Source organism: Saccopteryx leptura, chromosome 8, assembly GCF_036850995.1.
Source record: "Saccopteryx leptura isolate mSacLep1 chromosome 8, mSacLep1_pri_phased_curated, whole genome shotgun sequence".
Lineage (NCBI taxonomy): Eukaryota > Metazoa > Chordata > Mammalia > Chiroptera > Emballonuridae > Saccopteryx > Saccopteryx leptura.
This window is the reverse complement of record NC_089510.1, coordinates 1911913-1937852: the sequence shown is the minus strand read 5'-3', so window position 1 is coordinate 1937852 and position 25940 is coordinate 1911913. Positions and strand designations below refer to the sequence as shown.

At 45.6% G+C, this 25940-nt stretch overlaps 1 protein-coding gene and 1 non-coding gene across 2 annotated transcripts in view; one reads left to right on the top strand and one right to left on the bottom strand.

Annotated features, from left to right (window-relative positions):
- Window positions 1-24883, bottom strand: part of TRPC1 (transient receptor potential cation channel subfamily C member 1) — a 56527-nt gene extending 31644 nt beyond the window's left edge. The window contains 3 exon segments of the mRNA XM_066347354.1: window positions 1807-2009; window positions 9854-10008; window positions 24248-24883. Of these exon segments, the coding sequence (XP_066203451.1) occupies window positions 1807-2009; window positions 9854-10008; window positions 24248-24509 (620 nt within the window). The 5' untranslated portion in view covers window positions 24510-24883.
- Window positions 7927-8002, top strand: TRNAV-AAC (transfer RNA valine (anticodon AAC)). The gene has a single exon. It is a non-coding gene; the product is annotated as a tRNA-Val (tRNA).
- Window positions 24884-25940: the final 1057 nt, after the last annotated feature.

Here is a 25940-nt window from a genome sequence, read left to right as displayed (position 1 = left end):
CAGATACGCTACACTGGTCAGAGAGCACACCGGAGCCGAGTCACTGTTCCTCTACAGAGCGCTCCCTCCACACGACCAAACCTTCATCTGAGTCAGCCCGGTGCACACTGGGGGCCACACCCTGGGGAGTCCCTGAGACCCCACTCCATCCCAAAGGTCCGTGGGCACAGAGCAGGTGGCCGCTCGCCTCAGGGAACCCACAGACGGGCTGACAGCAATCAAGACTGCTGCTGAGTGGCCGCGGACCCAGCCCTGGCTGAGTTTGAATCTGACTCCGTCTGGTAAACACCCCTCGTCCCTGCCTGGTGGCTCACTGAAAGCCTCACTCATACAACTCGCGTGCCCCCGGAGGCTCTCTCAGAGACCGAGCCCGACGGGCAGCTCACAGGTGAAGGTGGTCTCGGGGAGTCCGGGCCTTTTGCTGACACCCCCTGGGGTCAGTGCTGGTGGAAATCGGCCTTGTGCAGCTGAGCCCCTCCCACGCACACCCAGGTCCAGCCGAGCGTCCACAAACTGGATCACTCCGTACCCCCAAACAGGTAGCACAGGGCCCGTCACTGGCCGCACAGGACATCCAGCAGGACTGGAGCCCACCCAAGGCACCCCGAGTCAATACAACCAGCGGTGCAGACCACATCACTGCACGACCCAATAAGCTCCACAACCAGCACACACACAGGGAGGCAGGGAGGCCTCAGCAGACACCAGACCAGCTGGGTGGATTCGGCTTTGCGTAGCCAGCCCCTGCATGGCAACTGTACGTGGCACTCGGGGTCAGTTCCCGGGGCCGGCTGACGGGCGAAGCCATCCACGGACAGGCTCACAGCAATCAAGACTCAGCTACAACAGCAGAGCTCACATGACTCCCACGAGAAGCGTTCCGGGAGCACCGAGCTCAGGAGAGTCAAGACCGCTCCTTCGAGCCCCAGAGAACAGCGACGCATCAGGCCGCTGCACCGCAGTGCAGAGCACCGCCCACACTGCACCGGAGCACGGAGCACCGCCCACTGCACCGGAGCGCGGAGCACCGCCCACACTGCACGGCCCACGCTGCGCCGCAGCGCGGAGCACCGCCCACACTGCACGGCCCACGCTGCGCCGCAGCGCGGAGCATCGCCCACTGCACAGAAACTCCTCGGCTGTGCTCACTGTTTCCAGCTGGGGAGAATGGGGAGAGAAACAGACTTCAATACGTACTGTGTGAGAAGAAATAAGACACAACAGGTTAATACTGATTTAGATAGAAAACAAATTTTGTTATAAAAAGATAGGAAGTGATATCTCTACCCCTTCTACTTGGAAATTCTCATAGATTAATAAACTGTTTCTTTTTTAAAAATGTTTATTTATTGAATTTAGAGAGAGAGGAAGGAAGAGAGAGAGAGAGAGAGACAGGAACATCAATCTGTTCCTGTATGTGCCCAGACCAGGGATCAAACCGGCAACCTCTGTGCTTCGGGACGATGTTCTAACCAACTGAGCTAACTGGCCAGGGCAATAAACTCTCTTTCTATAAAGCAAATGGTGCCCTCAGTCCCCACCAGCAGAAATATGAAATAAACCTTACTCATAATTTGAAGAAGTTTCCTAATGATTCAACTTTTAGGAGACATTTCTAAAAAATTAAAATTAAAAAAAAATGCAGTCCTCATTGTATTAAGCAAAGGAGCTAGAAGTCTGGCTTTCATAAACTCATCCCAGTACTATATTTCGTAAAAGCTTCAGAAAGAACAATAATTAAATTAAAAAAAAAACAAAAAAAAAACTTCACTGACAAGCATCTGACTGCATTACACATCTATTTACCTGGAGTGCCGGAGGCTGTCCTTCTTGTTCTTGGCGGAGCACAGCGTGCACTCGCAGCCCACGGCGTGGGGCCTGGGCAGGGACACCTCCCGCTTCAGCAGCACCGTGAGGATCTCGTAGTTGTTCCGGTGGGCGGCCAGAATGACCGGCGCGACGTCCATCGTGGTTGAGTAATCGGGATTCTGAATCTGCTCCATTAGTTTCTGAAAAGTATTTACGTCAATGTTCAAAAGCTGTGTGTGACTTCAAAAAAATACCCGTCATCATCAGAGGAACAAAATGGCAAAATAAATAAATAAAATTAAAAAAATATTGGAAGACACAAGGAACATAATTCTTTCGAGGGACACGATCGACATTTTGCAGGATGAAATTTTTTTTTGAAACTTCCAAACTTAACTTTAGCTTAAAAATGTAATACAACCAAGTCAAAATCTTCAACAGGCGGGTGATGGGTATGCAACAGAACTAAATGACAAGATAACATGGAAATGTTTTCTTTGAATGTATGTACCCTGATTTATTGATGTCACCCCATTCAAATAAAAATTTATTTAAAAAAAAACAAACCAAAAAAAAAATCTTCAACAGGAAACATCCATAGGACTCAAGTTCTGTTCTCCTAGAGAAACTCATTAGGAAAAAGTATCAGAAGACGACGGACCGTGCATGACAAGGACAAAGAACAAGGGTTTTAGAAAACAGAACATACTGAAGAGAGAGACAGAAATGGGAAACACAGGCGGAGCATAAACGCGCGAGACAACCTTGGAAACCCCTGCAGCGCGCCTGTCACGCGGTAGCAATGGAGCGGCTGGAAGGGGGTGCGTGCACAGAGCGCCTCTACTGCGCGCAGTTCTCGCCACGCTCTCCACCATCGCCTCACTGCCTTCTCGACAGATGCACAAAAACACCAACAACGGCCGCCAGCACGGCCACTGGACGCTCATCACCTCGTTCCATCCCCACGGTCGCCGCAGAACCCCGCACCTCCTCCCCACGGCGGAGCGGGGGCTCAGAGCAGTTCGCGTGCCCCAGGTTCACGCAGAGCCGCCAAGCGCGGCCCGGAACCAACCGCCCGGCCGCTGGTACCCCAGGGCCTGAGCTCTTGTCCCCACGTGGAAAAAGGAGTGCACACACATCATAAAATATCTAAAAAAATTACAGGAGAGCTGAAGGAAGAATACAAATACTCCTGTTCCTACTACACACCGCCAATCCATTTTACATTATTTCTTTCTGGTCCTTTCTTTACCACGCCCCCTTTTAAGGACTATCTTTGGCATAAGTGACTTGACAGCAGTAATTAAAAACAACGGTCCCTCATATTTGGAAGATCAAGGGCACTTTTAATGGTTTCATCAGGCGAGAGCCCAGAATCTTCCAGAAAAAAATTCATGTATAGAATTCTGCATGCCATGTAGGGAATTTCATAGACCGTATTTTAAAGATATTTTATTTTGCTAATTTAAATAACACTATCACAAATATCTTTATGAATGTGTTTTTTTCTTTAAATTTAGGATTACCTCATTAACACAGAACCCCTGAATTGCAATTATAGATCAAAGGGCCATAAACACTTTTGACTTTCCTGAAGCACATTGTCAAAGTCCTTTAACCTTTTAATAGCTTCCATTACCAATAATATAGGAATGTACCCAGTTCACTCTAAAGGTTTATTTACCAGCACTGGGCAGGATCATACGTAATGAAAAATTATCATAAATATTTACTTCCTTTTGAACACTGGCAAACTTTAATATTTTCTACATATATTTTTGCCCTCTTTAATGAATAGGTTGTTTATATGCTTCCCATTTATTGGGAATTTCAAATTAATGAATTTATCTAAGATTACAGAGAATTCTAAAAGTTTAGCCCTTTCCCACTTATCAAGGGTTATAAAGAGGAGAAAATTGTATTCAGTCCCTTAAGAGGAAAATGGTCCTCATTTTTCCTATGAAATATACTATACTATATGAAATATACTATATGAAAACACTACTAGAGAGAGATAAAAGTTAATAATTTCATTGTTGATAATATGAGCTACATGCTAAAAACAAAACAAAACAAAAAACAAAAAAAACCCTCGTATTTTTAAGTCAAAATTTATTAAGAGCGTGACCCCTGGTGGCACAGTAGATAAAGCATCGACCTGGAACGCTGAGGTCACTGGTTGGAAACTCTGAGCTTGCCGGGTCAAGGCACATATGAGAAACAACTATGAGTCGATGCTTCCTGCTCCTACCCCCAACTTCTCTCTCTCTTTTCCTCTCAAAATAAATAAATAAATAAATAAATAAACAAAATTCGTTAAAAGGCAATTTTGACAAACCAAGAATACAGAATGAATTTACTGAAATGGTTAAAAGGGTATATAGAATATTTAACATTGCCTATCTAGAAGTCATAGGGCTGTCAAAACGGGATCTTGCTGTCGCTGGAAGAATTCAAACAAGGGCTTTTTTGTTCGCGGCAAAGTAGAAAGTGTTCTTCCACGGAGCAGATGCTGACTCCCACGGCCTCACAACCCACGATTCAACTGGCAGCGGTCACGGTGATGAAACAGCAGCCGCAGTTACTCCAGTCCTCAGCACACCCCGCCCTCCAGCCAGGAAAGCGGACGGGTGCACAGAAGGTGGAACAGGTGTACCAAATTCCAGTGGTGACCGCAGGACAGGTGACAGGACGTGGAACAGGACCGTGGGTGTTTCTGACCCTTTGGGCGGGGGCTAGCTTCTTAGCCCTGTTTTCCTCTGTTCCTGTTGGTTTTCTGCCACCGGTTAAACTAGCTGGTACCATCCTTCTCTGGAGGAAGTCACGCTTGCACAAATTTTTTGATAGTTAAACTTGAGTCAAATATGCAGTTAGTACATAATAAAGTAGGCAACTTAGCAGAGTTTCTCACTGTTCTCAGATCATGCCTGATAACCTACAACCAATTTTTAATTCTTTCTTAAGCAATACTTTCCTTCTGAGCATAGCCAGTTTACACTCCAGGAGTTATTTAAATGCTTGTTGTGCTATATGATGCACCAATAATGAATGGTACAGTTTTTAAATTTTGATATACAACAAATATCTCATTTTTAAAGTATAGTATATCTGACTGCTAATGAATATCTTCCTAAAAGCAATAAAGAAATATAAAAAGAGTAAAAATAAAATCCTTAATTTGGCAGTGAGACCGCTGCTACCCAGGGACATTCCGCTACATTTCTGTACGGCTCCCTTTTCTATGCATATTTATAACCCTGGACTGAATTACATACACAGTTTACTGTTCTCACTTTTTATCCACTTTCTATATCACGTTTTCCATGTTCCTAATATTCTTTTAAAAATACCATTTTAATATTGATGTAGTTATTTAAATTTCCAATCTTCTATTTTGAGATATTTAGGGTTTTTTTTCACTGCTACAAGTGTGATCACAAGTCGCATTTTTATCTACACGTCTGACCATTTCCTAAGCAAGTTCCCAGAGGAGGAAGCGCGGAGGGAAAGAATTTGAACACTTCCTGCTTCCCTGAGAAGGAAGAAAGGAAAAGAACACAAGGAAAGGAGCCAGCAGGGGAAACTGAGTCAGCCAGCGATCAATCAACGACATCCCCTAGTTCTCTAAATGGTGCGTAGAGTCGCTCACAACGCAAAGCAAGGGTCTGTACGTAGCTATGGCCAGTGATCTGGAGACCCCTCCCCATTGCTGACCCACCCGAAACTCCCCCTCCCCTCTCCTTGAGTCCTGGGAAACCTGAAACAAAGGAATCACGCGCCCATTGCTTGGATACTGTAAAGATAGATAACCTGTGAGAAAGTCAACTTCGGGGAGCCCGTGTTTTGGAGCTACAAGCCCATGTGCTCCGCTGGCTTTAATCACTTCTCCTTCCTTCGTCGATTAGGTTGTCTGAGTGTCCATCCTCCGTCGGGCCGCGTCCTGACACGTCCTGACACGTCTGCCCACAGCTAGCCGAAGTCCCGCCTGACCGTGGTGTGCGAGACGGCACCACTCCCCGCCATCGGCGATTTTTTTTTTAATCTTGTCTAATTTGACAAGTAAATATCAGTATCTTGTATTTGATTATTGGTAAGGTTTCATGTTTTATATTCTCTTTTCTTTTTTTTAGATTCTTTTTTTTAATCCTTTTATTATTATTATTATTTATTCAGTTTTAGAGAGGAGAGAGAGAGAGACAGAGAGGAAGAGAGAGGAGAGAAAGATAGAGAGAGAGAGAGAAGGGGGGAGGAGCTGGAAGCATCAACTCCCATATGTGCCTTGAGCAGGCAAGCCCAGGGTTTCGAACCGACCTCAGCATTTCCAGGTTGATGCTCTATCCACTGCACACCACAGGTCCGGCCTATATTCTCTTTTCGAAGATTTTTTTTTATGTCCTTTTCTGATTTTGGTGTTTTTCATCAACTTATCTAATATTAAGAGGATTAACTTGTGAGCTACGCTGCAACCATCTTTTGCCAGTTGTCCATCTGCATTCTAAATTTTGCTTGACGTCTGAATTCCGGATGTTTCCTGTCTACGCAGCCAGAGGCTGGGCTGCTGACGTCTGTTCATCGCTTGTACACTTAGAAAGTCCTTCCCCTTCCAGCAAGCTGAACATTCGCCTACCTTTTCTTCCAGATTTATGATTTCACTGTTTATATCTACTTCTTAAATTCATGTAGAAACTGATTTGATTTTTCAACTTCACCTGCAGAATGTTCCAAGCTAAAAATACTGGTCCGCACTGATGGAAATATCATGAATTTAGAAAAGGTTTCCTGACAGCCACATTATTCTTAGTGCCTATTTACTTTAAAGCAATATTTTACAGAGTAAAAGAAATCTATTTCCTTAAGACAAAATAAATTTGGGGGAAGAAAAATAAAGGCAATTGAGCAGGAGATCTATTTTGGTTTAAAACTCCAAATTAAAAACAACAACAACAACACTGGAGAGCACTGACTACTGTAGTTGGAGGTCTCGCGACAACTTTGGTCGATGGCTCAGTAGTATAAGGACAGTGCCCACTACATCAGAGTCCACTGCCACCAAAAAGGCATCTCTGGATTTTAAAAAGAAAAGTTAAAAATGAAAACGGAGGATAAGAAGGTAAACTGTTTATGTTACTAGTTCATAAATAAAACCATTTTTTAAAATGTGAACTGTATTTATACACAGTAACTGAATTCCCTCAAGTGTAGAAGGTCAGAGCAGCACAGCTCCGTGTCATCGTGTGCCACTCAGGCGGGCTCTGTCCTCGCTCCGCCGCACGGGTCGGGGACACTGAACGCTGACAGACAGCTTTACTCACGGGACGGTGCTGATCTGTGGCGTGGGGGAAGCTGAAGACAGTTTTCAGGATCTTAACTCTTCAACTTTGAATCAAAAGAATCTTAACATTCCAAATCTATGAAAGAAATTGCCAGGAACTATTCCTACAGACAGTCCAATAAAAATGACCATCGACGCAACCAGATAGGAGACGAAAGAAAAGACATAAATGGGGTGGGGGACAGGGGGTGCCCTCTGGTCTCAGCTTGAAAACATACCTGGCTGACCAGCACGGTACGAGTCTGAAATTAGTGTCCGTGGTCTTAGCAAGCAAAACTCACCAAGAGCTGGTGACCAATGTCCTTAGGGACAGGACGGAAAAGTGACTTTGTCGTTTTAACCTCTAATCTTAGAGCTCATTTTGAAGCTTCAACTTTGACAGGAGAAAGTAATGACAGGCTCAGAAAATGGGGACTTTCTGTAACAAAAGTCCACCTACAGTTTCATTGTAACACTTGACAACTGGAATATCAGGTTTGGGGGTTTCTTTTCTTTTTTTGGTTGCTGTTTCGTCTTGTTGTGTTTTTTTTTTAAGGAAAATCATTAAGGCAGAAAGGAAACATGGGGAGAATGATTGAATCTAAGAAAATGTCCCTGATTATTTTAATCTGTATATTTTTATACTGTTATAATCTGTATCGACTATTTAAATCAATGTTCTCTTAAAAATAAAACTACACCAGTTCTTAAGTATTCTCCATAGCTGGAAGGAATAAAGGCTTCATCTACTTTACCTAGATAGTTAAAAATGGAACTAAAAATTACAGACTTTATAGGACTAAGCAGCCCTGGCTGGTTGGCTCAGTGGTAGAGCATCAGCCCAACGTGTAGAAGTCCAGGGTTCAATTCCCGGCCAGGGCACACAGGAGAAGCACCCATCTGCTTCTCCACCCCTCCCCCTCTCCTTCCTCTCTGTCTCTCTCCTCCCCTCCCGCAGCCGAGGCTCCATTGGAGCAAAGATGGCCCGGGCGCTGAGGATGGCTCCATGGCCTCTGCCTCAGGCGCTAGAATGGCTCCAGTTGCAGTGGAGAAATGCCCCAGATGGGCAGAGCATCACCCCCTGGTGGGCATGCCAGGTGGATCCCTGTTGGGCACATGCAGGAGTCTGTCTCTCTGCTTCCCCACTTCTCACTTCAGAAAAACACAAAAATAAAAAATTAATTTAAAAATTAAAAAATAAAAATAGGACTAAGCATCCCCAAACAGGATCATGGGCCACACTCGTCATTAGGACTCACCTATGTATTCTCGTAGGAAAAACTCCCCACTCTGATAAAATCTTAATTCATTATTTTGTCTGCTGAAACTTTTAGGGTTCATTGGGCTGTAGCCTATTCATTGAAGTCTAGCATTATTACTCCTCTTCTTAGGAAATGTTTCTCTTACCTGTTTAGTTTTTGCTGTATTTGGTCAGGTGAAGCAAAAGAACAAACAACAGAAAACAAAGAACCGTGCACTCAGTCCTACTTTACAGTTCCTTTCTGATTTTCAATATTAACTGTAAAGCTACATACGGTAAACCACTGCTCTCAAAGCGAAAACACCAGGAAATTCCAACCACCTGAAATGTAACCATGGGTCCAGCTGCAAATTTCCCCAGAAAAAAACACATTGCGCTCACGGTCACTAACTTCAGGGGCATCGTTTCCCCAAAGGAACTGCCTCCACCACACTGACTTATGACGGGGAAGGAAGAGGGGGAGGGGAGGAGAGGGAGAGGGGAGGGGAGGAGAGGGGGAGGGGAGGGGAGGGGAGGGGAGGGGAGGGGATGGGAGAGATGGAGGGGTGAAGGAAGGAAGGAAAGAAGGAAGGAAGGAAGGAAGGGAAGAGGGAGGGAGGAAAGAAGAAAGGAAGGAAGGAAAGGAGGGAGGAAAGGAAAGGAAAGGGGGAGGGAGGGAAGAAGGAAGGAAGAAAAGAGGGAAGGGAGGAAGGAAGGAAGGAAGGAAGGAAGGAAGGAAGGAAGGAAGGAAGGAAGGAAGGAAGGAAGGAAGGAAAGGAGGGAGGAAAGAAAAGGAAAGGAGGAGGGAGGGAAGAAGGAAGGAAGAAAAGAGGGAAGGGAGGAAGGAAGGAAGGAAGGAAGGAAGGAAGGAAGGAAGGAAGGAAGGAAGAAAAGGAAAGGAAAGGGGGAGGGAATGGGAGGAAGGAAGGGAAAAAGGAAGAAAGGAAGGGAGGAAAGAAGGAAGGAAGAAAAAAGTAAGAATGAAGGAAGGGAGGGAGGGAGAAAGGAGGAATGGAGGGAGGGAGGGAGGAAGGGAGGGAGGAAGGAAGGAAGGAATAGAGGGAGGGAAGGAAGGTGGGAGGGAGGGAGGTGGAAGGAAGGAAGGAAGGAAGGAAGGAAGGAAGGAAGGAAGGAAAGAAGGAAGGAAGGAAGGAAGGAAGGAAGAAATGGAGGGAAGGAAGGAGGGAGGGAGGTGGAAGGAAGGAAGGTAGGAAGGAAAGAAGGAAGGAAGAAAAGGAAAGGAAAGGAAAGGGGGAGGGAATGGGAGGAGGGAAGGGAAAAAGGAAGAAAGGAAGGAAGAAAAAAGTAAGAATGAAGGAAGGGAGGGAGGGAGAAAGGAGGGATGGAGGGAGGGAGGGAGGAAGGGAGGGAGGAAGGAAGGAAGGAAAAGAGGGAGGGAGGAGGGAACAGAGAGAGGAAGGGAGGGAGGAAGGAAGGGCAGGGAAGACAGCGGGAGGAAGGAGAGAACACCCCGCGCGGCGGCCTCGCGGTACCTGACAGCCGTGGTCCAGGAGAAGCTGCAGGATATCCAAGTTCTCATTCTCAATAGTTATCGTCACAGCGTTCCTGCCAAGGACATCCATGCAGTTTATGTTCAGGTCATCGGAACTGCTTTCCTCCAGAATCTTTTTGACCATATAATAGTCACCTGAACAACAAATACAAACACGGTTCAGCATTCATGACACATTAAATACAAACGACTGCAACAAAAGCCTAGCCTGTCGATATAAAAGATTAAAAGAACCCTAAACTCATTTTTGTATGTGGAGATGTGCAAAGAAAATGCGAACATTTCCTTGTTGAAAACCTATATCCTGAAAAAAAATAATATGTACATCAGCTGCAAGCATAAAAAGTAAAAATATAAAATAAAATAATTTAAATGTGCAGTTTGACGTCAATGTTGCTATTTTAAAATTCATAACTGAATTTAAAAAAAAGAAGAGGAACTTTTAGAAGACATATAAAGTGACAAAGAATGTCCAATGAGCCTGACCAGGCGGTTGCACAGTGGATAGAGCGTTGGACTGGGATGTGGAAGGACCCAGGTTCGAGACCTCGAGGTCACCAACTTGAGCGCGGGCTCATCTGGTTTGAGCAAAAGCTCACCAGCTTGGACCCAAGGTCGCTGGCTCGAGCAAGGGGTTACTCGGTCTGCTGAAGGCCCGTGGTCAAGACACATATGAGAAAGCAATTAATGAACAACTAAGAAGTCACAACGCGCAACAAAAAACTAATGATTGATGCTTCTCATCTGTCTCCATTTCTGTCTATCTGTCCCTGTCTATCCCTCTGACTCTCTCTCTCTGTCTCTGTAAAAATAAATAAATAAATAAATAAAAAACAAAAAAAAACCCTATTTAAAAAAAAAAAAAAGAATGTCCAATGACATGGACTGGGAGCTAAAAAAGCTCTAAGCCTCAAGTTTTGCATCTCAAACACACATCCATGTCTACTGGTACATCACAGTGGTTAAAAATGGAGAATATTGTTAAGAGGTTTCACATACTTTAGAAAAGTAGTGTGAATATGTATCTATGCTTGACAAAGGAATGCCTGAAATTCCTCTCCTCTTCTCTGCATACTCCCAACACACACACACACACACACACACACACACACACACACACACACACACACACACCCCTTATCTCATAAACGACTCTGTTTAAATGACCAGGCACCGTCCAACTCACACAACTCTCAGAAGGACCAGGAGGCCAAAGTCAGAATATTGCAAAGTAACAGTGTAACCTGTCGGGAGCATGGAGACTTCCTTCTAATTCTAGCCCACATCAAAACAGCGGACCCGGCCTGACCTGTGGTGGCGCAGTGGATAAAACATCGACCTGGAAATGCTGAGGTCGCTGGTTCGAAACCCTGGGCTTGCCTGGTCAAGGCACATATGGGAGTTGATGCTTCCAGCTCCTCCCCCCTTCTCTCTCTCTCTGTCTCTCTCTCTCTGTCTCTCTCTCTCCCTCTCTCTGTCCTCTCTAAAAATGAATAAATAAATAAAAAATTAAAAAAAAAAAAAAAACAGCGGACCCATAGGGAAAAACGAGAATAATTATGAAGGTGATCATTTTCACGGAGGGCTCACTATATTGTCCGCTGACCACCCGCTGAAGTACTAAGAGGAATAAACCAAAAGAGAAATGCTGGTTAACTGGACAAAGAAGGCAAACTGGGCCTTGATGATCTTAATTATACTTGTGAAGGTAACATGAATAAGCCATTTTAAATGACTTGCAAATACAGTTGTTATTTAGACATCTGTAAATAAAAAACTGAAAAAGAACAGAGTGAAAACCTGAGGAAAAAGAAATGAATGATTTCATGGTACAGAAAGGGTAAGTTTGAAAACCTAAGTGAGTGAATAAGAAAGGTACCATTTGGCCCTGGCCCATGGCTCAGTGGGTAGAGCGCTGGCCCAGCATATGGGGTCCAGGTTCGATCCCTGGTCAGGGCGCACAGGAGAAGCAACCATCTGCTTCTCTCCCCCTCTCTCTCCACCTTCTTTCTCTCTTCCCCTCCTGCAGCCAGTGGCTCCACTGGTTCAGACCTCAGCCTCAGATGCTAAAAACAGCTCAGGTGATTTGAGCATTGACCCCAGATGGAACTGCTGGGTGGATCCCATTCGGGGCATATGTGGGAGTCTGCCTCACTATCTCCCCTCCTCTCACCTAAACAAATAAATAAACAGGTAACATTTTTTTCTAGCAAAATTTCAAATACTAGATTTGCTATTATTTTTAATCAATGACTTTCAAGTCCCCAGTGCATGTTGGAAGAAGCTGGATTGTCACTTGCCGGGGTCCAGCCCCGCGGGGGATCCAGGGGTCCCACAGGAGGAGACGGCGTCGGCGAAATCGAGTGAGAGAGCCGAATTCTTTTCTTTCTCTTTATTCTCTTGTTAGCATTTACTGCCAGGCATCTCTCTCAAATGCTAGTACAGCTCCTTTTTTATACACACACACCAAGTTACAATTACATGGTATTAATCATTGCTTCTGTTTCACTATGTTTACATGTTTCCAGATAACAGTTAATTTATATCTATAAACTACAAATCAGGTGGCAAATTATTCAAAGTACAATTAAAAAATAACTTGAATAGCGATAACATCGGTAAAAGCTTTTAAGGGATTAGTACTAACTAATAACTCAACTTTACTGTTGTTGTGAGTCAAGGGGCAGAGAGAGATTAACAGACAAAATCATTAAGGACTAGCAAAGGACCACCACTTGCTCAGGCAAATGGCCTTGAGTTTATGCAGTGTCCTAACTTTTCTCACAAGACTTCAAAAGGCTTGCTTATTAAGAAATTGTCATAACATCAAGAGTAACTTTTGCTTAAAGATATATAGAGTGCACCTGCAAGATAGCTAGTAGCAACATAATATTAGAAGGCATTAATTGCTATTGCTTCTATGGATTCTTCTATATTCCTCTTTATTATCTGAACGAAAAACCTTGGGAAAGTATATAAATCTCATGAGAATGTCTCACTGAGAAAGCCCAGTAACTGCCTTTAGTGATAAAACAAGTCTTTTAACAAAACATTTTTTACTAGCCAGCTGCACTCCTATCCAAGGCCATGCAACAGGCCACTCCACTACACTTTACCTAAGATTCTAATGTCTAGTTAAACTTTATTTATTTACTATATTCATATACTAGCTAAGTTCTAACTATATTCTTTCTAACATGATTAATAAGAAATTCTCCTACAAACTTAACCCTTTACGAGGGATATCATAGCCAGCCTCTTATGTTTATGAGCCCAGATCAAGGGGCTTACAGGCTTTTCTGTGGAACTTACACCTTCTGTCTCATTTCCAAAGAAATTACTACAAATCTACAGGGAAAGTACGGTACTATTATCCCTGTGCTACAAATAATAGCACACACCCAGAAAAGGGGGGAATATAAGGCCAGATTAAGTCAAAAGATTAAAGGGGGAAGTGTCATTGTGCCTTTCCTTGCGGTGACTTTGTCAACCCGCAGCTGTTGGTCTTACTGCGGTGACTCTATCTTCTTTTGCTGTGACTTTGTCAGCCAGCAGTTGTGGATCTTCTTCTGCTGTGACCTAGTTAGCCAGCATTAGTGGATTGGCTCCCGACAGTCACTTTCTTTCCTCAGCTTGTATCTCTGTGCCCCAGCCTGGTTCGGCCATTTGTGCTGCGGCCTGGATCTATTCACCCCCTTTATCCGCCTCAGTTTCTATATTCTCAGTTCCCAGTGAAAGCCGCCCTGTTAAGGTTAGTGAGGAAAGCGGAGCATTTCTTACTCCCTATTTCCTTCGGGGTTTGATTAAATATTTAGCCAATTTTTCGCTCAACCATACCTTCGGGTGTATTGCAAAACACCTGGAGGCTCCAAGGATAGGTTTTTCTGTTTCTGGTTGAAGATCTTGTTGAGTTTTGGGGGAGATTTATCGGTATCGCTTCCTACCGCGCCATTACGCTGACGTCATGAATTGTCACTTTCTTGATGGCACATTTCCCTCAAGAAGGAAACCAATCACAAAAGAAAATATCTTCCTCATAGCACTGCTAATTAATAATACTGATGCTCCATGGTCAAAACGTATCAAACATTTCACAAAAATGAAGCTCTTAGTCACAAACTGAACTGAGAGTGAACACAGACAGACCACTGGAAATTTATCACTAATACTGCGACATTTAAAACCATATTTCAATAACGTAGTAGAAGAACACTACCCATAAAAACTGATGTGTTTTCTTTGGTTTTATGATGTGTTTAAGTGAGAGTTTTTAATTTATCCTGCTTGGGACTCATTAGGCTTTCTGAATCTAAGAATGTCTGTCCTTCATTAATTCTGTAATATTTTCAGCCATTACCCAAATATTGCTTTAGCCGCATATTATTTTTTCTTCTATTGGAACTTCTATTCGACAAGTTGGATCATCTCATCCAACTTCTGTGTCTCTCGAAATTACTTATTTTCCTCTTTTTCTCTCTTTCCTGCGTTCTGCAGAATTTCTTCAGATCTCTCTTCAGTCCTCTTAATCTATTTCTGATTAACCCATGCCTTGATTTTTTTTAAATTTTAATGACTTTTTAAAATTTCTATAAGTTTTATTGGATTCCTTTCCAAATCTTTTGATTTACTTTCTTTCTTACATTTTTCAGTTCCTTATTTTAAGTTTTTAATCATCTTAAGCACACTTATTTTATGGTCTCTGTATGACAATCACAGGAAGGTCTTAAGGACTTACTATTTCTTGTGTCTGCTGATTTGCAATAATGGATGCCTGTCTTCTAACGTTTTATTTACTTTTTATTTATTTACATGAAATTTACTGGGGTGACACTAGTTAACAGAAGTATACAGGTGTCAGGTGCCCCATTCTACAGCACGTCATCTGTACCCTGTATCGTGTGTTCAGCCCCCAAGTCCAGCCTCCGTCCGTCACCACTCATCCCCCCTCCCCCCTCCCACCCCCTCCCCTCGGCAGTCACCACACTGTAGGATGTGTCCACGGTTTCCTCTTTGCTCAATCCCTCCACCCCCCTCCCTGCCCCTCCCTCCACCCCCTCCCACCCCCTCCCCCCTCCCACCCCCTCCCCTCGGCAGTCACCACACTGTAGGACGTGCCCATGGTTTCCTCTTTGCTCAATCCCTCCACCCCCCTCCCTGCCCGCCAAAACTGTCAGCCTGCTCTCTGTATATGAGTTGGTCTCTATTTTGCTTATTAGCTCATTTTGTTCATTAAATTCCACATGTAAGTGAAGTCATATGGTGCTTGTCTCCTTTCTCTGACGGGCTTATGTCACTTAGAATAACGATCCCTGGGCCCAATCATGCCGTAGCAAAAGGTACGATGTCTTTCTTTTTTTACAGACGAGTAGCACTCCATTGTGTAGACACAGCACAGTTTTGTCCACTCATCTACTCATGGGCACTTGGGCTGCTTCTAGATCTCGGCCACTGTAAATAACACTACAATGAACACGGGTGCATATATGCTTTCAAATTAGTGTCTCAGGTTTCTTTGGGTCTATTTCCAGAAGTGGAACCACTGGGTCAAAAGGCAGCTCCATTTTTAATTTTTTGAGGAATCTCCTCACTGCTTTGCACAGTGGCTGCACCAGTCTGCATTCCCACCAACAGCGCATGAGGGTTCCCTTTCCTCCACACCCTCACTAACACCTGTTTTTGTTGATTTATTGGTGACAGCCATTCTGACAGGTGTGCGGTGATATCTCACTGTGGTTTTTAACTTGCATTTCTGATAAATCATAACATTGAGCATCTTTTCATATGTCTAATGGCTGCCTGTAGAATACTTTGAGGAAAGGGGTTAGTTCTTCCTTGAATGTTTGGTAAAATTCACCTGTGAAGCATCCAGTCCAGGTCTTATGTTTGTTGGGAGCGTTTTGATTCCTGCTTCAGTTTCACCAGCTGTAACCTGCCTATTCAAGTTCTCTGAGGCTTCCAGATCGCTGTGGAATGTTGTATGTTTTTAGGAATTTATCCATTTCGTCCAGATTGTCCAATTGGTTGGCATATAGTTGCTCATACTATTTTCTTACAATCCTTTGTATTTCTTTGGTGTCAGTTATTACTTTTCCTCTTTCATGTCTGATTTTATCTAGGTCCTCTCTCTTTTTTCCTTGATGAGTCTTGTTCAAGGTTTTTCATTCTTGTTTTTTATTTCAAAGAACCAGCTCTTGGTTTCATTGAACTTTTGTATCATTTGTTTAGACTCTAGTTTGTTTATTTCTACTCCGATCTTTGTTATTTCATTTCTTCTGTTCACTTTGGACTTTGCTTGTTGTTCTTTTTCAAGTTCCTTTAACTGTGAGATGAGATTGTTTGAGGTTTCTCTTGTTTCTTGAGATAGGTCTGTAATGCTACAAATTTCCCTCTGGGGACTGCTTTTGCTGTGTCCCATAGATTTTGGGTTGTTGTGTTCTCATTTTCATTTGTTTCAAGGTTTCTTTCCATTTCTTCCTTGATCTCATTGTTAACTCATTCACTGTTTACTAACTTGTTGTTTAGCCTCCATGTCTTAGTGCATTTTTCAGGGGTTTTTTTCTTGTGGTTGATTTCTAGTCTTATACCATTATGATCAGAGAAGATGCTTGATATGATTTCAGTCTTCTTAAATTTACTGAGACTTCTTTTGTGTCCTAACATGTGGTGGTCTATCCTAGAAAGGATCCCATGTGCCCTTGAGAAGAATGTATGTTCTGCTGCTTTGCGATGAAATGCTTTGAAGAGATCAATTAAATCCGGTGAACCTAGTGTGTGGTTTGAGGCTGCCCTTTCCTCGTTATTTTCTGTCTGGAAGATCTATCCACGGATGTCAATGGGGTGGTAACACCCCCTGGTGTGACTGTATTTATCTTCTGAATTTTTAAACTGAGGGTTGCAAACTCACCTGCCTGCGCCTCACCTGTGGGAACCCTGGCCGCCTGGTTTGAAAGCCTGTCTCACAAAGAATGTTCTGCCTTTGCTCTCTCCAAGTAACTTGGAGGTTTTGCTGCCTTGTGAACCTTTTTTCTATTAATTAATTTCTCAGTTTAAGTCTTCCAAGACCAGGTAGGAAGAATTTAAACCCAAGCCAACGTTAGGCAGGAGCAGTTACCAATTCTTTGGGGAGTCTTACTGACAAGCCGCTTTGTAGCCCCCTGTGCGGTGGACGGGTTCTTCTCCTCCTCTAACCCTTTGCCGAAGGTTTAGTCCTTTAAGGACCCTGGTCTTTATGCCCGGATGCTGTTCCAATTCCCCACTATGTGGCGCCTCAAGACCTTGTGACCTTTTCCCACCTGAGCATTAAAATCCAAATTCCTACCATGTACAGACCGGAAACTCCCATCCCCCCGCATGAGGCAGCCAGAGTGTCAGCTTACACGCTCCTCTGATTCTCAGGCTTTATTCCATCTTTGGATCCCGTGGTGTTTCCTCTCCTTTCTTCAACACTCAGCTGTTCATGTAAGTGGATGTTTGATACATTTTAGCTGTCATTTGAAGCAGAAGGGTTTTTAGATCACCTGGTCAGCCATATTGCTAGAGACAGATAAGTATAAAGAACTCTATAATTCTTGTAACATTTTATACATTTCAGGCATAGCCAAGAATAACTGGTATACATTTTAAACGTTCAGATAGCAATTTAAATAGTAATTGTATTGTAAGCCCTAGCCAGGTAGCTCAGTTGGTTAGAGCGCCATCCACTGAGCCAGCCAGCCAGGGCTCCTGCACAACATACTCAAATGTTGTGCTTACTGACAGTCGGTGAAATGTGTTAGAATTCTGTCTACAGTGTGCCCCTTACCTCTCATTTCTGCAGCACAATCCTTATTATGTTGGGTCCCCCTGTCAACGTAAACTACCCAGGAATATGCACTTTTTCCTCCCATCCAAGTACTAACCAGGCCCGACCCTCCTTAGCTTCCGAGATCAGACGAGATCGGGCGCGTTCAGGGTGGTATGGCCGTAGACATGCACTTTTTCCTTACTACGGCCTTCCTCTTTCCCCCCTTCCAACAGTCCAAAATCTCTTCTCAAGCAGAAAAAAAAATCCCATAAATATATTAAGGAACGTGCTATTAAAACAGCAAGCTTTCTATTACTTCACCCAGAAATGCTGCCCTCTTTTCAATACGCTCAGCCCAGAAGTAGGAAAGCACAGTTTATGCAGGAATTCAGGCATCAAAGCACCCGCCTTACAGTGCAACGGTCATGCCACAAGGGTGACCAGAAGGCTCCAGGCTGAGCCAGAGGCTAATGTTGAGATTCAGCTCTCTCCATCGCTGCTCTGACCTCACGGTGAAATTTCAGGAAGGCCTCCCAACCCATTCCTTGCAAATCAGATTTCCTGAGAATGCTCCTCATGGGGAGTTGGCAGAAACTGAATCCTAGACTGAACCTATTTATCACTTCTTCTTTTTTTTTAAGTGAGAGGAGCGGAGACAGAGAGATAGACTCCAGCATGCACCCTGACCAACCAGAATCCACCCGGCAAGCACCCTACAGGGTGATGCTCTGACAATCGGAGGCCAATGCTTGGCAACTGAGCTATTTTTAGTGCCTAAGGAGGAGCCTCCAGGAGCCATCCTCAGTGCCCAGGGCCAACCTGCTCTAGTGATGGCTATAAGAAGAAGAAGAGAGAGAAGGGGGAGAAGGAGGGGTGGAGAAGTAGATGGTCGCTACTCCTATGTGTCCTGACCAGTAATTAAACCCAGGACTTCCACATGTTGGGCCAATGCTCTATCTACTGAGCAAAACTGGCCAGGGCCAACTTCATTTTTCTACATGAGAACTGATCACTGATTGTCAGCAGATTAAGGGGCTTCCATACATCTAGCTCATGAATATAAATGAAAAGCTACCATCTGCTCAACAGTTACTCAAAAGAGGTGAGAGAACGTAATTATATTTACTTTCTGCTCCCTTAAAAAAAAATGGTATGAAGCCTTTCTCCAGCCAGCGAGCCTGAAGTTACACCACAGGCTTCCACAAATAACAGTGGCTCATTACCATACCGGCTTTCAAGGGGACTAGAAAAGACATGGGTGGCAAACAATTAATGCTTAATATTTCATAAAGCAACACATTTGCCAGCTGTCGTTTCCATTAACTTTTACCCTGGCATGGAGGCGTGCTGTGTCTAAAAAGAATGAGTGTACTTTCTGAGAATTTTCCTCGTGAGAGACCAGACTTAACTTGATGTTACCGGAACAGGAATTGGCAATTCGCTTTTTCTTCTAAATGTTTTACAAAGATAAGGAACCAGTGTTGAATTTGAGATGACTCTGACCCATTTTCAAAATCAGTAAATAGTTACTATTAAGCGGCCCCTGCCTGGATTGGCCCTTGTCTAGCTCTGTGGAACTCACTCACATAAAAGCCAGCTATACATACTACAAAATCTTTTTTTTTTCTTAGATTTTTTTTTTATTGACTCCTTAATCTGTACGTACCTTTCAAGGCCCACCCACCCACTGACATACACTTTAGTATTAACCAACCACCTTGTCTCCACAATGTTTGCTTCAGGAATTCTTCCTAAGTGTAACAGATCGTGAACATTGTATACATGCAGAGTAAGCTTACTACATGAAAAGGATCAGAAACAGGGACTTCTACAGCAGATCTGCTCATGTGCTGCTAAAGCTTTTTACTTTTATTGGATACATTTAATCTGCAAAAATCAAAGTTTATAAAGCATTCATAGAGAGCAAGTTTAATCTTCAACTAATGCGTCCAAATGTGAACATGTCTTTTCTTTTCTTTTTTTTAGATTTTATTTATTCATTTTTAGAGAGACAGGAGAGAGAGAGAGAAAAGGGGGAGGAGCAGGAAGAATCAACTCCCATATGTGCCTTGACCAGGCAAGCCCAGGGTTTCGAACCAGCGACCTCTGCGTTCCAAGTCAACACTCTATCCACTGTACCACCCCAGGTCAGGCCGAATATGTCTTTTCTAATACAACTGATTTTCACTGATGTCATGAAAAGCAGATCAATATAACAGTGGTTAAGAGGCCAGCCTCAAGAAAGGACCTAGTTCTATTACTCCCTTAACTAATGTAACCTTGGGCAAAGTAATTTTAATATTCTGCTAAGACTCACTTTTCTCAATTTGTAAAACAGGGATAATAACAGATATGGCTCTTGAGATTGTGAGGGTTAAATGAATTCTCAGGGACAAGTATGTGTACTCGACTGCAGACAACTGTTTTAGTAAACAGTTTCTATTTGCTTTGATGAAAGCTTCAATATAATAGTAGAAATTATAACTACTTTCGGATATTTTCACTTTTAGATTTGGTTTGGGTAACACTAAAAAAGGTTTACAACATTAGTGAATACAAACATGCAAACAAACACTGCTATAATTCATATTTATTTTCTCCATGTAAATATATACCATTAGTGTAGGAAATAAGGGTTTTTCCCACTCTAACTCAAGAGTTCATTTTACGCCTGACCTGCAGTGGCGCAGTGGATAAAGCGTCGACCTGGAATGCTGAAGTCGCTGGTTCAAAACCCTGGGTTTGCCTGGTCGAGGCACATATGGGAGTTGATGCTTCCAGCTCCTCCCCCTGTTCTATCTCTTTCTCTCTCTCCTCTCTCTCTAATAAAAATGAATAAATAGAATCTAAAAAAAATTTTTTTAATTAAATTTAAAAATAACGCAAGTGAATTAAAAAAAAAAAAAAAAGAGTTCATTTTACTATACCCAAAACAGGGCATACGTATTTACCCTCATTAAAAAGTTTTAACTTTTTTTAAAAGATTTTATTTATTTATTTTTAGAGAAAAGGGAGAGAGGATGAGGAAGCATCAACTCATAGTAGTTGCTTCTCATCTGTGCCCTGACCAGGCAAGCCAGGGTTTTGAACCAGCGACCTCGGCATTCCAGGTCAACGCTTCGTCCACTGCACCACCACAGCTCAGGCAAAAAATTTTAACTTTATATGGAAAGAAAAATATGCATGTTTACTTTCTACCCAGCCCCAAAAGCCAAACATCTCCGAGGATTAAAACTTTCTCCCGTTTGAGATATGCCACACAACAATCTTAAATATACACACCACACAAGTACTTACTCGACCCACATTCCTTAGTTTGACAGGAATATCAAATTCCCTTTCCTGACAGACTCTGTTTGCTTTCCAGTGCCCACAGCCCATCAGCGGGGGGACGCAGCAGTGATTTACCCGTTCTGGTACAACACAGGCTTTTCCCTTCCCCTCGGAGAATTAGTTCTTAGGGAAAAGAGCTCACACAACCCACTCCATTAATACCAACCAGTTTTATATACTCTGCAAACAATGACTTCTGTGAGGTTCGCAGACGTATACTCTGCACCTCTTCACACTGCAGAGACTCTCCAAAGCTGTGTTCACAGCAGACTTTCACAGGTACTTTCAAAATACAGGTTCATACTTTTACATAAGAACATAAAGGTGGCAGACATAGCTGGCCTTTACATGTCAATGTGTTTGCAAAAAGGTTGTGTCAACAATAAAATTCTATTTCAAAAGCAGCAAGAGAAGTTGGAGAGGCTGTTGCTTATTAAAAACACACCCGCACATACCAACATATCAACAAAAAAAACCTTGTAGCTAATCTTTTCACAGTGTAAGGGGCCCTTTGGGCTTATGCTGTGGAAGTCTGTATGATCCTAAACAGAGCTTTCCTAAGTGAGCACGGCCGTTGTATGGTGTGAAAACTAATCAAGGGAAACCTCATTTGAAATGGTGTCAGGAGGCCAGAAAGGGGTGCTCAATGTGCAGCGCCAGGAGAGGTTCAACTGCGGAAGAGGCCCGGCTGGCTTGGCTCAGTGGATAGAGCTTCAGCCTGGCTGTGGACGTCCAGGGTTCCAGCCCCAGTCAGGGCACAAGAGAAGTGACCATCTGCTCCTCTCCCCTTCCCTCTTCCTCTTCTCTCCCTCTTACTCTCCCACAGCCAGTGGCTCAGTTGGTCTGAGTGTTGGCCTCAGGTGCTGAGGATAGCTCGGTTGGTCCGAGCATCGGCCCAAGACAGGGGTTGCCAGGTAGATCCCAGTAGGGGCACCTGTGGTAGTCCATCTATCTCCCCTCCTCTCACTTAAAAAAAAAAAATACAGGAAGAAGTGATTATCAATTACTGACCCCAAGAGAAAAATCCTCAACAGGAAAGAATCAGTGGTAGGCCCCAATATAAAAGATGTCCACTGCATGCCTACAAGACCAACGTAAAAGATGTCCACTGCACCCCTACAAGACCAACGTAAAAGATGTCCACTGCATCCCCTACAAGACCAACGTAAAAGATGTCCACTGCACCCCTACAAGACCAACATAAAAGATGTCCACTGCACCCCTACAAGACCAACGTAAAAGATGTCCACTGCGTCCCCTACAAGACCAACATAAAAGATGTCCACTGCGTCCCCTACAAGACCAACGTAAAAGATGTCCACTGCACCCCTACAAGACCAACATAAAAGATGTCCACTGCATCCCCTACAAGACCAACGTAAAAGATGTCCACTGCACCCCTACAAGACCAACGTAAAAGATGTCCACTGCATCCCCTACAAGACCAACGTAAAAGATGTCCACTGCATCCCCTACAAGACCAACGTAAAAGATGTCCACTGCACCCCTACAAGACCAACGTAAAAGATGTCCACTGCACCCCTACAAGACCAACGTAAAAGATGTCCACTGCATCCCCTACAAGACCAACGTAAAAGATGTCCACTGCACCCCTACAAGACCAATGTAAAAGATGTCCACTGCATCCCCTACAAGACCAACGTAAAAGATGTCCACTGCATCCCCTACAAGACCAACGTAAAAGATGTCCACTGCACCCCTACAAGACCAACGTAAAAGATGTCCACTGCATCCCCTACAAGACCAACGTAAAAGATGTCCACTGCACCCCTACAAGACCAACGTAAAAGATGTCCACTGCACCCCTACAAGACCAACGTAAAAGATGTCCACTGCACACCTACAAGACCAACGTAAAAGATGTCCACTGCGTCCCCTACAAGACCAACGTAAAAGATGTCCACTGCGTCCCCTACAAGACCAACGTAAAAGATGTCCACTGCATCCCCTACAAGACCAACGTAAAAGATGTCCACTGCACCTCTACAAGACCAACGTAAAAGATGTCCACTGCATCCCCTACAAGACCAACGTAAAAGATGTCCACTGCACCCCTACAAGACCAACATAAAAGATGTCCACTGCGTCCCCTACAAGACCAACGTAAAAGATGTCCACTGCGTCCCCTACAAGATCTCCACCACCACAGCAACTCAGCCAATGAGAAACCGTCATCCCCTTCAACTCACGATGTTCTCCAACAAACTTCTGTTCGACGCTACCTGTCCCGACTTCCCTTTCCCCATAAAATAAGCTTCCTCTTCTCTGTATGCTGGACGTGCCTGTGGCTTTTGCTGTGTGCGGCTTGCTTGCTCTGAACTGCAGCTCTTTGCTGTTCCCAAACAAGCCCATTATTAATAACTTTAAAGGTCAACCAAGGCAAGCCGAATAAATGTAGAAGGAGAAAATTTACGGCAGTTTTGGGGTTTTTTTTGTTTTTTTACACAGAGGAAATAAAAGTAGTCTTAGGGCAATCAATTTCCCACGCCTTTTATTACGTGCAGCAGGAGAAAGCATGCATAAGCAAGCATACTTCATACGGCCATAAAAGTGATGGATCTCTAGCTGTTGTTGGTTTTGTCTGTTGTTTTGTTTTGTTTTTAAGAAAAAACATTAAATATATGCCACATTTTTTTGCCCTGCAATTATTTTGCTCTACCTTCATTTCTCAAAGAAGGCCCAGGAGCAATCAACCTTCCTCTCCCATAAAAAGCATGCACAACGTGGTGTGCATCTGCAGAAAGTTGGAGAACACTACCTCAGCCCTGACTTTTTTCTCCACCGGGGATCCTGACATACCCGATGACTGTCCACAGTCACTGAACACCAAGGCATGGGGTGGGTGAAAGTCAACACTGTCATCACAGAAGTGATCTTAATGAAAAGGAGAAAGGAAAACCCGGCGAGAACCCTTAAACACGAGGCATCTTAAGCAAGGTCATGAATTTTCTTATTAGACAAACCCCTTGGGCTTCAAAACAGAAAGAGTGGGAGCGCCCAAGGGGGAGAGGCCAGGTCATTCAGGAGGTCAGTACAGAGGCAGGGTTACTCAAGTCCCTGGGTCCGCGTCCCCTCCACGCGCCCCGAGCGCAAGACGCCAGGCCGGTGCCCCGGGGGCCACGGGTCCGCGCGGGGAAGGCGGGTGGCACCGCGCTCGGAGCGCAGCGGCGGCGCGGGCGCCCGGAGGGGAGGCCCCGGGGCAGGCCGGGCATCGGGCGGAGAAGGGGGCGCGCTCACCCTTGTCGCACGCCAGCAGGAAGAGCTTCTCGCTCAGGGTGTTGTCCTCCTTCACCTCCCGCACCTCCTTGAGCGCCATCTGGTCGCTGGGCGGCGAGGACGAGGACGCCGAGGAGCGCGGGGAGGCGTACGGGGAGCCCGCAGGGTCCACGACCGGGGACCCGGCCGCCGTCATCGCGCCCAGGGCCGCCCCGCGGCCGGAGAACGGGTGGGTCGTGCCCGCGGCCGCCCCCGCGTACGGCCCATTGGCCACGAAGGGCATCACGTCCCGCGGGAGCCAGCATTCGCCCTCCACCGACAGCCCCAGGTTGGTGGCGGCGCTCGCGCGTCCCCGGGGCCAGCGCCCCCTCCCCGCCCGCCTGCGCCCCGGCCGAGCGGGTCCGCGCCGCTCCGGGGACGACAGGGTGGCGGGCGCCAGGGTGGCGGCCGAGCGCGGGGCCGTGCCAGGAGCTGCGGGGGCCGCGGGGCGGCCCGACCCAGGCAGCGCACGGGAGGGCGGCGGGGCAGCGCTGGGGGACGGCTCCGCTCCGCCGGGGCCGTGGCCGTGGCCGGGGGTCGAGGGGCGCCCCAGGGGATGCTCGCGACTCTCCTCGCGTCACCTTCCGCTCCGCCGCTAACGATGACACCGGGGCGGGGCCTGGGAGGGGCTCAGCGCGGTGGGCGCGGCCTACGGCGCTCCGCTCCGCCCCTAACGACCTGGCCGCCCACCCCTAGCGACGTGAACGCCCCGCCCCTAGCGACATGGACACTCCGCCCCTTGAGACTGGATGCTCTGACGCTAGAGACCTGGATGCTCTGTCCCTGACGACCTGGATGCCCCTCCCCTAGCGACATGAACGCCCCGCCCCTAGCGACTTGGACGCTCCGCCCCTAGAAACCTGGATGCTCCGCCCCTGACGACCTGGACGCCCCGCCCCTAGCGACATGAACACTCCGCCCCTTGAGACTGGATGCTCTGACGCTAGAGACCTGGATGCTTGGCCCCTGACGACCTGGATGCCCCGCCCCTAGCGACTTGGACGCTCCGCCCCTAGAAACCTGGATGCTCCGCCCCTGACGACCTGGACGCCCCGCCCCTAGCGACGTGTACGCCCAGGCCCTGGAGACCAGGACGCTGCTGGAGGGCTCCCGGCTGAGCCTGCGAGCGGCCCTGGCACAAGTGCGCGGCCCGAGGTCGCCTCCCCGCCGGCCCCTCCCGCACGGAGGTAAGTACGCAGCGCTCTGAGTCACGGAGCCGCTGACGATTCGGGTTCGGGTTAATGCGGAGCGCTGTGTCCCCTGCTTCGCCGCGTGGGCTACCCACCCGCGTTTCTGAACGCGCTGCTTTTTATCAGCTCCTTTGCGGTCGAAGATGCGCGTCCCGTGCCGGATGTCGTACATATATTCGCGTGGAACTCAGATGTACTGACATGTAACTATGAATGAGTACATTCTTAACAATTTTCTTTGGATTGGTTCATTTTACAGACACCAAGAGAGAAGCAATCATCACTTGTTCCACTTAGTTGTGCCCTGCCCGCTTCCAGTATGTGCCCTGACCCGGGGATCGAACCTGCAACTTTAGTGTTTCAGGCCGGCGCTGCTACCACTGACCAAACCGGTGGGGTGGATAAGTATATGTTTAGGATCGACTCTTGCTTGCATCACAGACCTTCAAGTGGTTTCTTTTTCATCTTCACATTTATAAATCCGA